At 32.9% G+C, this 12,746-nt stretch overlaps 1 protein-coding gene across 4 annotated transcripts in view; it reads left to right on the plus strand.

Annotated features, from left to right (window-relative positions):
• LOC127859301 (serine/threonine-protein kinase DCLK1-like) overlaps positions 1-12,746 on the plus strand; it is a 78,998-nt gene that overhangs the window by 22,396 nt on the left and 43,856 nt on the right. For 2 of the 4 annotated variants that reach the window (XM_052396555.1, XM_052396558.1), the window contains exons 1-2: positions 830-1,014; positions 2,671-3,146. In XM_052396555.1, coding sequence (XP_052252515.1) covers positions 2,759-3,146 — 388 coding nt within the window. In that variant the 5' untranslated portion in view covers positions 830-1,014; positions 2,671-2,758. Of the gene's footprint in view, positions 1-411; positions 662-829; positions 1,015-2,670; positions 3,147-12,746 lie in introns of those variants that run through there. The other 2 variants (XM_052396557.1, XM_052396556.1) reach the window with 2 other exon arrangements.

Raw genomic sequence — 12,746 nt, forward strand, 5'->3', positions numbered from 1 at the left:
TCATAAATGGTTGACAAATAAAAGTAGTCAGAAGTAAAAGTATAGTTTAAATAACACTGAGGTTTCCAACCAAGATCCGGATTGTTTGTTACCTTGAACACTTGCAAATGATCCACTTTAAAACCTAACGTGTAAAATTCAAATGGGCCTTGTTTCCTGTCCAATATATATTCAATTATAGCTACTTGACAGATAATCTTATTAACGTAAATCTATCTGCTGTGCTCAGTGACCAATTATCGATCTCTACCTCAAATATATTGGTAAGTGGTAAGTGTTTAGAGACCTTAAATATCTGTTAAGACATTTATAAGGATTTGTGGCTGAAATACAACCTGCTTTATGTTCGCCTATACAGTATAGAATTGTCTCTTTATTGCCATTTACGCCTTGATTAACGTGTTATTCAAAATGTCCGTGGTACAATGTGAACAGCACCGTTGTATTGGATTTTCAGAATATGAAATTTGAAATTTAAAATGTGTGTACTGAATAAACTGGGATATTTAAACTACGAGCACTGCTAAGGGAATGAAAAACAGAATGTAGTAGTGATTTGAAAGATAATTCTTAATTTTGAGATTATATGTTTTACCTTGAAGGATTATATGTGTTATAATGGTTATTTTGACACTATGGAATTTAAAGCCAACACTGGCTGGTAGGTAGATTTAAGTCACGGTATAATCTGCCAGTCTTAAGGTATTTTCTCTGGTAGGGTAAAATAATGTTTGCATATACAGATAAGAAAACAATGGATTATTGTAAGAGATATGCTGTGACATATTAAATTCAAGTGTTATTATAACCATAAGGATAGATATTTTTTGAAGTATTTTGTAATTCTTTGAAAGAATTGTGGTAGGGATTTAATTGCTGTTATAATGAAAAAAAAAATACAGCTTATTCTATATTGATATGTTTTTGAAATTTTGATAGTTAAATCATGTGGAAATTTGTGTTTGTAATGCTGCTATATAGTTCAAAATCAAGGAATTCAAGGGCTATTGCAGTGTAAGTTGCATAATTTGACACATGATTATTTGTAGTGAGTGGTTAAATAGGTACATTCGATTGAAACATCAATGCAGATCAAACAAGTTTGATATATCTTAATAGATTTCATTTATTCTGTAAGGCATGTTTTTATATTGCAAATTTAATTGAAGGCTGAGTATGAATGTAATCTTAGATATTTTATCAAGCCCTCAGATTGGGAGAGCTTGATAAATGCTTTATATCTATTATTGTCAGAGGTATTTTGGATTTGTTATATGACTGATATTGATTTTAATTTTCTACATAATAATCCTTATTATTGATGACAAATACGTGGTTTTTTTTATAATCCTACTACATTAATATAAATGATAACTAGAGAGTTTATTATATAGTTGCTTTCAACTCCATGAAATATGGACCATTGATTGTATAGAAAGCTCTTTGTCTTTTAATTAAGTTGACTTTCATATGTTTACATCATGTGTTCAATGTTCACATGATCTTAAGTGTATTTTAAGTTTAAACCTACTTATTTTAGCTGGATTTCATTAAAAGCCTAAGGCTTATTTGAAACGCTCTTGGGTCCAGGGACTAGAACCAGTAGTTGGTTTTACTTGAGCCCATGTCATTTACAATTTTAACATATTATTTGTACTGTTATGGCCCAAATACGTCTTTCAAACATTAAACAAGATTTTTTATCACAACTTTCTTCCCAAAGTATGTGGAATCTATTTTACATACCCAATCCTTGGATAATGTTTACAACTGTTTTTAGCATTTAGCTGACATGCCCATACTTTGTGGTATTGATCTGTCAGGATGACCTTGAACTATGACCTGTCTAAAGTCACGCTTTCTTCATCCCTCAGAGTCTGATTTTGATGTAACAATGTTTGAAGCGGCATAAAACGATTTTTGAACATCATAAAAGTCCATTCATCTGTCCATCCATCCGGTACTTACGTTTTGGTTGGAGATATTTGGAACTTTTCAATTATTGGGATATTAAGTTTCATACACAGCTCCCCAGATACTGTGGACATGCGCATATTTTCATGTCATTGTTCTCTAATGATTTTTCAGGGAGTTCTGTGCCCTTTGATTAAAGGAATAATTTCTTAAAGGAGTTTCCGCATGCTATCTCAGGAACTAATGATGCAAATAGAAAATTTTAATTGCCTTGTAACTCTGCCAGCAATATTACATATTTTCTAATTCAAAGGCTTCAACCAATGCCTGTGGAACTGTCATAATCAACAGTTTATGAACAGTTTATGCTCATCAAATGACCACTTTTTTAAATCAATTTAAGTTCATGAACTGTCATGAACCTAAGTTCCATATTGGTATGATACCATTGATAGTTATATCATATTATTGATGAATGAACTATTGATTCATGAACTCATTCATGGTAACATTCATGAAAAGTTCATTCACACCAATTTATGGCTGCAATTGTTCATGACCCAAAGTTAATTAACTGGCCCATGAATTAGACTTGTAAAGGTTGATGAACCAATAGCCAAGTGTCCGATGTTTTTTTCTATATATTTGGAGATCAGTGTTTGAACAATGGCCTTTTGAAGGAGATGTAGCACAGATGCTGCGTAAGTTGCAACATATGTTATTACACTAATAAGTATTTTGAAATTTATTTTTCAGATGCCATGGTTGTTCATGATCTAGAAACGACGTGCAAGCAGGGAACTGAATATTTAATAACCAGAATTCCAGCCATAAAACTGCTGAAATGACTGAAACGATGAACAGACGGGCCTTCAACTTTCAAACGGTATCCCAGGCCCATCGTGATGTCATAGATGATCGATACCGTGACCTCAGACGGCCAAGAAAAGTGCGATTTTACGTAAATGGTGACCGTTACTTCAAAGGAAAGAAGCTGTACATAACGCCACATCGTTATTTTAATTTTAATGACCTTCTTAATGATCTTACGGGTAAACTTCCATCGAACCTTAGTCTGCCGTATGGTGTTCGGCAGATTTTTACGCCAAGTAGCGGGCGTCGTGTAGTGGATATTGAGGATCTTCAGGATGGACATGCGTATGTTTGTGCTGGTTTTGAGGGTTATAAACCAATTAAATATGGCAAAGCGGAGCTGGAACCCTGGTCTGTAGGTGAGTTATCCTTCCTTTGTCTTGAATGTTGTTTGAGTGAAATCTGGCAACTGATTATTAATAACATTCGACTATGCTCCAGGAAATCAAAATTCTGAAAGAATTTGTAATTGTTTAACATATATAATTAATGTACAGTAATTTGAACAATTTTCTGATATTATTTCATAAATTGATAAACAGTACCTTAGACGCAATTTCAAGTATCTTGCCTAAACTTGCAAATTGGTTATATGTGGAGCGTAGTCTTGAATCAAAATTTGACTTATTTCACTCCAATTTGATCTTGTTGCATTAAAATAACATTATGATTAAGCGAATTAGATAGCTTATTTAAACTTATATATCAAAACAGTTATTTTTAGATTTTTAATGATTCCATTTGTTTGGTCATTTTTTTGCAATAAAATACATTAATTAAGTTAATATTTACAAACTTAACATTTAGGGCGTATTGAATGAAAAAATATATTTAAATTGTATTGAGATACTCAAAATACTGGATATGCCCTATGTATGTAAATTTATGCCATCTTCCTGTTTAAGTATTTAGTGACATATTGATTTTATGATCTGAATATAAAATGAATTTACAAAACTGCTTATAATTAAATGTAGCACTGTATTTTAAATAAATTTAAAGGTGGTTTGAGAGATTAAATCAATTTAAAACACACCAGTCAAAAGAACTTGAACAAATGGGGAAAAAACACCGTACAAATGTGTACCCATGCAGGGTGGGAAAAATCTCACATAAATCTAACTTGCCCGATGATAACTTAATATAAAATTTAACTTATTTAGTGGAAAAATTCACTTGTCTTTGTATACTATACATATACAACAAAATGCATTGATAAATTGAAATAATTGACAATTATTCATAAAAGCGTAATCAATATTGAATGCTGAGATGTGGTATACTGCTTTAATTATTTACCAGATTTATTTTTTATTTTTCACATTATTGAAAAGGTTCATGTATGTTACAGCTGACAAATATTAAAAGATATATCACAAGTTGCTTTACTTATTTTATCAAAGACTACATTTTATGTGTTCCTTTTTGTTTATGCTGTTCTGTAAACATTTAATTTTAAATTAAAGAAGCTTAGACAATTATAAAAACTTGAAAGCAAAACATGCCAAAATCCAAATTACAGTTTAAAACATACCATAATATATAAACCATTGTGCACTTAAATCAGACCATTGAAATAAGGTGCCATTAAGTTATGCAACGTGACAGTCATTTTCAGCCATGTTGAAGTTTAATTGTTATTTTTCAACAATGTTTCATTATATTGATTTTTTATTTATTGCATATCAAACTCATACAAATTTGTAACTTATCATTTGTCATTTATCCAATTTTTAATGTCTACAAATAAAATAATAAGTTAAAACACATTTATTGATAATAACATTATGTTATACAGAGATGAGATGAGTAAACTCACAATATAACTGTTACCCTGGGCTGACTCTAAAATCTGAAAATTTAAGCAATGATGTCAGATAAGGAGAATGGCAGAGGTTACTAGTTTAAACCTATTAATTTTAGTTTGATTGCATCGAAAGCCTCAGGCTTATTGAAACGCTCTCGAGTCTGTTTCCTGGTGTCTTTGTGGGAATTCTAAAGAATGCTCCCACAGTGAGGATCGAAGCCATGACCACCAGGTCGCTAGGCAGACACCTTATCTATTACAACACGGCGACCTCGAGAGGTGACTGTTCAAGAGGTGAATTTCAAATAAGGACAGTTTTAAGATGTAAAAGCTTGACTTAATAATCATTTAACTCTAGAAAGAGGAATTCACAAATGATACTGTCCCTAAAAATGCGAGCATCGTATATAGAGCATTATTGAAAAGGATACTATGGAAAAGTTCAAGGGTGTGAAGAGAGTTAATTGAATAAATAGTAAAATTAGGATTTTGCAAAATAACAATTTGTTTTTTTAATGTATAATTAACAGTGAGAAACGATTGATTAAAATGGTTGTCCATGGACATGTTGATTGAAAAAATCAGTTGCTAGGACTTAAAAATGTATGACTTGGATAACTGGGACATGATTTGGCCATGGTTTTCCTCCCATCAATTTTTTGTAAAGCCTAATCCAAACACATATTGGGTGATTTAAATGTCCGTATAAAAGAGATAATTCTGTCCTACTATGGAAATCTTCCTTCAAAATTTGTTCAGCTCTTGAGTTTGTAAAGAGATCTTGCAAAGCAAATATACTGTGCAATCAGAAGGTCTTATTATCAAATGCATGCCATGTAATTTTGGCTGTTATCTAACAATGTAGAACATTTCGTTTTTTGGCTGATTTACTGATCTTCTGATTGCAAAAATACCAGATAATTCAGAAGTTCAAGAGCTGCATGTGAAAAATGCGTAAGAAGTGAAGAGGCAATGCTTTGATATTGAGCAAATGGAATTAAAATTCACTGTAAGGAACAAATCAATAGATGCAAACAGCAGAATAAGTGTACATGATCTTTTATTACGTAACAAAGTTATTTAAACAACTTTATTAAATATTTTTTGGCATTAAAGCTCTTTATCATGAGAATAAATATATAAGCATATAAATGTTTTTGCTCTGTCTGTTGGTTGGTTGGTTTGTTCGTTTGTTTGCTCCAACTTCAACATTTTGCCATAACTTTTGCAATATTGAAGATTGCAACTTCATATTTGGCATGCATGTTTATCTCATGGAGCTGCACATTTTGAGCGGTGAAAGGTCAAGGTCATCCTTCAAGGTCAAAGGTCAAATATATATAGCTTCAAAGTGCGCAGAAGGGGACATAGTGTTTCTGACAAACACATATCTTGTTTTAAATTAAAAGTGCATTTAAAGATTGATATACTCAATATACAATATGTCATGCAATATATTATTTTCACATGACAAAGATAGATGCAAAATGAATTGGAATATCATGCATGACGTAGCTTTTGAGGTGCGTGCAAAGTATTTTGGAAAAAAGGACAGAATCGGCTAAAACTAATCAACTTCTGATATAATTTCTTATCCAATATTTATATTTAAGATTGGAAACACAATGCATAGCAGTATAATTTTTAGCTCGGCTGTTTTCGGAGAAAACCCGAGCTATTGTCATAGCCAGCTCATCATCCGCCGTCCGCCGTAGGCGTCGTGCTTAAACCTTAACATTCGCCATAACTTTTTAAATATTGAAGATAGCAACTTGATATTTGGCATGCATGTGTATCTCATGGAGCTGCACATTTTGAGTGGGAAAAGGTGAACATCATCCTTCAAGGTCTAGGGTCGAAAAAACAAAGTCAAAGGAAGTAATAAGCTTTAAATTGACATAGTTATCTGACCTGCCCACGTATATATTTTCGTTAAATAAATCAAAGCGGCGCAGTAGGCGGCATTGTGTTTCTGACAAACACATTGTGGTAAAAGGTTAACGTCAAGGTCATCCTTCAAGGTCTACGGTAAAAAATACACATATAAGGGAAGTAACAAGCTTTAAAGGGAGATAATTATTCAATATTGAGCATAGCCACTTTATATATTTGGCATGCATGTGTAACTCATGGAGCAGCACATTTTGAGTGGTGAATCTACAGTCACAGTAGTGGCTTTTAATTACTTGCTACTAAAAATAGAGATTTGTTAGAGACAATTATTTTCAAGGGAAGTAATTTATATAATTATAAATCTCATATTTTATTTTTCCTTACCAAGAATTGAAGTTCGGTTCATAGTTACTGTACAGATTTATTATTTTGATTATTTATAACTCAAATGATTGATTTGTCAATTTTTTTTTAAATTATATAATTATCATTTCTTTCATGTATTTAGTTGTTAATAGTAGTGTTCATAACATACCTGTGGACTTATGTCCATAGATACAAGATGAACTCTGGCTATGATCTCTTTGATAAACCACATGCCTTGGTTGTTAGTAATGTCTGACTTGGTCATTTTTGACTGTCTACAGACCCCCCCACGGTTGGATTGGACAAAATCCAAGGAAAGTAATAAGCTTAAAGGGACATGGTTTCTGTACCTTCCAAATGATAAATATAAATTTTATTTCAAAGTGGCGCAGTAGGGGGCATGGTGTTTGTGACGAACACATCTCTTGTTGGGTCACTAGGTCAAAGGTCAAGGTCACTGTAACCTCTAAGAAAAAAAATATTCTGACAAGCTTTCGCAGCCGAGCGTGGCACCCGTTTTGCGGTGCTCTTGTATAAATTCCAAGAGCAGAAAAGTAATTCATTAATCTTCCAGCTTGTAACACATTGCACAATAACGTACTTTAAATTCTGGTCTTCCATTTATAGCCATTATAAAAATTGTTTATCTTAGGATACACTTTCAAGCTTTTATGGCAGGATTTATGTGATTATTTGATGCTTTATCGATGCAATTATTGCATGGATACCTCTAGTGCATAATTATTTATATGGCTGCAAAAAAGGACTAGAAGCAGAGGCCTCTATGGGTTACTGTAATGTAAAATCATGACATCAGAGTCTCAAAAGTGCCATATTCTTGTATTGAACAAGTTTTAGAGTATCAAAATAATGATTTTCTAGATAAATTATGATACAATGACGTTATTTGCTCACAATCTTGAGGATTAGATATGAAGGCCTGACGTTAAAGTTTTGACCTTGCCATATTGATCACTATAATTATCATCCCCTGTTATTGCGCCTTGCATTTGCTTATCGACTGCCCTTTGTAAGAATGTCCTGCCTTTATGAGCGTAACATTATTGTGGCAATGTAGCAGATCAAAGAGGTTCTAAGATTGAACTGCAATCAATAAGGAGACAATCAGACGTTAAACTGAAGCTACCTTCATTAATTTAAAAAAACTTTATTGTAGGCTATGATTTTATTCAAGCAAAGATGTTTTTCCCGCATTTTCCTTGACACCTGTATGACTGATGTCATTCAAAAATGGGTCTTATGCCGTTTGCGGCCATCATAACTCCAGCTAATTCTGGGCAATGTGGTCAGGAGCTACTTAGTCTGCTTATGAGATCACAAAACCTTGCGTGACTTTATTCTATATTGTTCGCTATAAAGGTTAACATTGAATTTCTCTTTTTAGGCTATTAGCGTGTAAATCATTTTTGGGGCAGCATTCCATATCCTAAGCAATGGGCTGTCTGGTATCATTATTCAACAAATTATTGAGTACAAGCAGACTGGCTGCCCATCAGTCTGTCTATAAATGTATCACATACTTATAAGTAACATTTTAAACCTGCCAGGGAAACACAGCTCGGGATTGAGTATTTTAAATTATCGTGGTATATATTTGCCTTAATATTACATGATCTTGAATATATTTTACAAGCATTTGTTTACTGGAAATGGCAGTGTCTCAAGCTAAGATGATAATAATATTTTATGATAATAATTAAAAAAGATAATAAAACACTCGAAAAATAGCTGAGTTATATATAAGTACATAGAAAATTTCTGCATTGAAGTTTCCTTTTGCTTATAACAACAAGGTATTAATATAAATAATAAATGTAAATTACTTATAATGCTATTATGCTTGGTAAATTCAAGGGAACAAGGAATATTATGTTGGTGAAATGTGTAGAGTAGACAAGCACTGATGTGTAGTGACTTTGCTTAAAACTGTCGCTTCATTCCATGTGCACTTGATTTCTGTGCTGCCTGCTGACAGTAATATGTATTCTTTACATTTATTTACTTTTGGTTAAAATAGCTTTAGAAATTAATTTTTTTTCTCTTGTTAAACTGGGTGTTATGTTTGATACAGATATAGAAAACTTTGGAATCTGATGAAAAGAAACTAGGCAAGCCAGACTGGCCCTCAATCTATCAAATCTGCGGCTGAATTTGGCCGCAGTCTCCATCCTGAAAAGTATACTGTTTTTACCCTTTTGGGGGGAAAAATTCCCCCTGAAATATATATTATTTTTTTTTTATAAAATGTGTCTCATGATTATTATATCTCAATTCTATTTCAATTTAATCTTGTCAAACATAATAAATTATGAAAAATGAAATGAATATAGTGCAAACATGTGCAAATGTAATTATGAGAGAGTAAGAAAAAAAATTCCCCAAAAAGCTAAACGCCGCGAAAATTCCCCCTCATGCGGGTGGCGACCCGCTTCCCTTAAAATGGATTGAGGGCCCTGCAAGCAAAACTTTAAATCATACAACCAGCTTAAGCATCAGATAGGCAAGAATACCGTTAAATATAATAGTTTAACACCTTTCATATTAACAAGTATATAGTGAACTGCAACAGCATTTGTTGACTAAAATACAATTACATAAATTATAACTAATTACATGATTTGTAAGAGAAATGCTGCTGTAGCTTACTGTGACAAATGTGGCAATAAATGAGGCCTCATTTATGCCTCAATCTTGATGATGCTTGGTCAGAAGGTTTATCTGAGCATTTTCTAATCGGAGTTTGAATCTGGGTCACACACATTGGCAAAGAAGTTGACAATGTTTATAAGAAAAAACGTCTTACCACTATAGAGGTCACATTTATGACTCAATCAAGGTGAACAATTCATAGAAAGGTTTTCTGGACAATATAGGGACAGAAATAAATTGTGGGTCACATTCATAAAAACTAGGTCAAAGCTTAAAAAAACCTTGTTTCCACTCTTGAGGTCACATTAATGAATAAATTTTAATGAAACTTGTTCAGGGTGTTTGCATAGGCGGATCCAGGGGGGGGGGGTGGGGCAGATGCGGCGTACGCCCCCCCCCCCCCCCTAAAATCGCCAAAGTAAAGTCAATTCATTTGATGTTCCACACTTAACTAGATATAAATCACCTATTTAAACTTGTAAAAGCCTTCAAACTCACTAAAAGCTAAAGCTTCCGGGGGGCAAAGCTCCCCTTGACCCCCAAAACTATAAACTCATAATGTACTTTTTTGGCAATATAAGAAGGTACTTTGATGAAAGTATATAAGGCGTTATATGCTTGAGAAGTGGTTGTCAAAGCCTTCAAAATCATAAAACTCGTGAAGCTCCCCCTTAACGATAAACAATGCACTTTTTTGGCATTATAAGAAGGTACTTTGATGAAAGTATATAAGGGGTGACATGCTGGGGAAGTGGTTGTCTAAGCCTTCAAAATCATTAAAATCGTGAAGCTTCCGGGGGGCTTCGCCCCCTGGACCGTCTAAACAATGCACTTTTTTGTCATTATGAGAAGGTACTTTGATGAAAGTATATAAGGCGTGACATGCTCGAGAAGTGTTTGTCAAAGCCTTCAAAATCACTAAAATCGTGGAGCTTACAGGGGGCTTTGCCCCCTTGGACCCCCTAGCTGGGCTTTGCCCTTCACCCACCAGGGGCTTTCTAGGGCCCCCTTGACCCCCAGCGAATCTTTCAATATCCCGCCCCCCCTAACCAGAAATCCTGGACCCGCCCCTGGTTTGTATTGACAATTTTAAGACCTAGTACAAATCTGGGTCACATGTGTCTAGAAACTAGGTCAAATATTATATTTTTTATAACAACTAGGGGTATCATTTTTGACTCAAGTTTGATGGCACTTGGTCAGAATGTTCATCTTGACAATATTAATGCCTTGTATGAATCTGGGGCATATGGGGTCAAAAACTATATCTCCAAGATATAAGTCTTCAACAACCAAGTCGTAATAGCCATATATATTTTCACTTCCTTTATTTTGAACTTATACTATAATCAGATAATGTCCTTTATCTGCCGTTTAGCAACAAAAAAAGCTAGCCCAAAATTTCACTTGCCTGATTGGGAAATTTGCAATAAGGTGCTGCGTCAATTGTTTTAATGTGTCCGCCACATTGGGAAAGTGGGTCATTGAAAGACGGTTTAGAAAGGTACAATTATGTGCGACATGACCCAATTTAAATCTGAAGTATCACATGTATTTATTATGTAGGAGATTCCAATTTTGTATGTTTATATAGGGAAAAATACAACTAAACTAATTGTCCAGGTTAGAAAGGATTCCAGTTTACAGAAGGCTTAAAAAGTTTTACACTGAATATTTGTAAATTAAAAATGTAACTAAATGGGCAAGTACAAGCAAGCTTTTTAAGCAGTCATATGTCTCTCACATTCTAATTTATTCAGTCTCAAAGCAGGTCATTATTGCATTAAACTAAAGTATAACATGTAATTAACACAATAATCACCTGAAGAACATCAGCAAACAAGGAAAAAATTATGTGAGGAAATATTATCATAAGGTTGTAAAATAATTGAGCATATTATATTCTTGAAAGGAATTTTAGATTTCCATTCATATCATAGATAGGCAAAATATTTTTCCATTGCCAAAATTAAATAATTTATCATATAATCAGTGGTAAAAATAACAATAACAATATTTTAGGCAGGCGCTTCATATATTAAATGATTTTTCATGTTTGAATGTTTTTCTCAAAACCTTAATATAAAATTTGTTAACAGGTTGATGCACTTCACATAAAATGTATATACTTGATTATGACTTAACCACCTTTGAAATTTGTTTCAAATATATGTTAAACAGAAGTATAAGTATTCAGGTTTTGTTTCAATTAGTTTAGAATATTATATTATCATTGTATAAAAGGCATAACTTTCATGAATGTTTCGGTTTCGTTTCAGCAGCAGGTAGCTACCTTTTTCTTATAGTAGTGTTTAGCCTCCTTGGTTCACTGTTCAGGGCAAACAAGCACACTTCTGTGTCTCCACCAATCACATTCCTCCTCTTTTGTGGCATTAATCAAGCACATCACCATTCATTATTCTTTGCTTACTGCACTTTAGTTTGTTAAAGCACACTATAACTCTGTGCGAAATAAGAGTTTGCTAAAATGTCTATATGGAATATTTGATTAAATTAAAACTGATTATTTTGTTCACATATCATATTTTTTGTATTTATTAAACTTATACTGATAGTGTAACGATTGTATAATTTTTGTTTCAAAGTAACAAGGAATAATATTAAAAGTTAATTGATAATAATCAGAACATTTTAACTGAAATTCTCGAAGTACATAGAGTGTATAACAAATCCATATTAAAACTTAAAAAAATACTATTGCACTTGAATCTATTAACCTATGTGTTCCCTTTTCTTGTCATAACATTCTTGTATAACCCCAAAAAAGTTCAAACTAACAACTGGTTTGTGTCTGAAAATTGTATGTCGTAATCCCTGCTTAATACTTAATTTATTTTTTTTATGAGTAGGTTTTCTGACATTACAGATGATCGTGATTTGGATCTTTGTTTATATTAGTGTTTACAAGCTTCAGCATTTCATATATAGTCTCTTTTAAAACAAACTTTACACGTGGCAAATAAAATGATAATAGGAATATTACATTAAACTGGTCAAAGTTTCTTAGAATTACACTTTTTTAAATGAAATAATAACAGCTCAGGACTAATGCTTTAAAGTTATTTAATTGCATGTGCAATGCCATCACTTATAATGATTGATATCATAAGGATCCCAAAATTGTTGCAAACAGAAGCTGTCATGGTAAAATAGTGCTTTAGTGTTTGCATCATTGTTGCTTATTCTTTTTTATGCCCCCGGT

Source organism: Dreissena polymorpha, chromosome 15, assembly GCF_020536995.1.
Source record: "Dreissena polymorpha isolate Duluth1 chromosome 15, UMN_Dpol_1.0, whole genome shotgun sequence".
Classification (NCBI taxonomy): Eukaryota; Metazoa; Mollusca; class Bivalvia; order Myida; family Dreissenidae; genus Dreissena; species Dreissena polymorpha.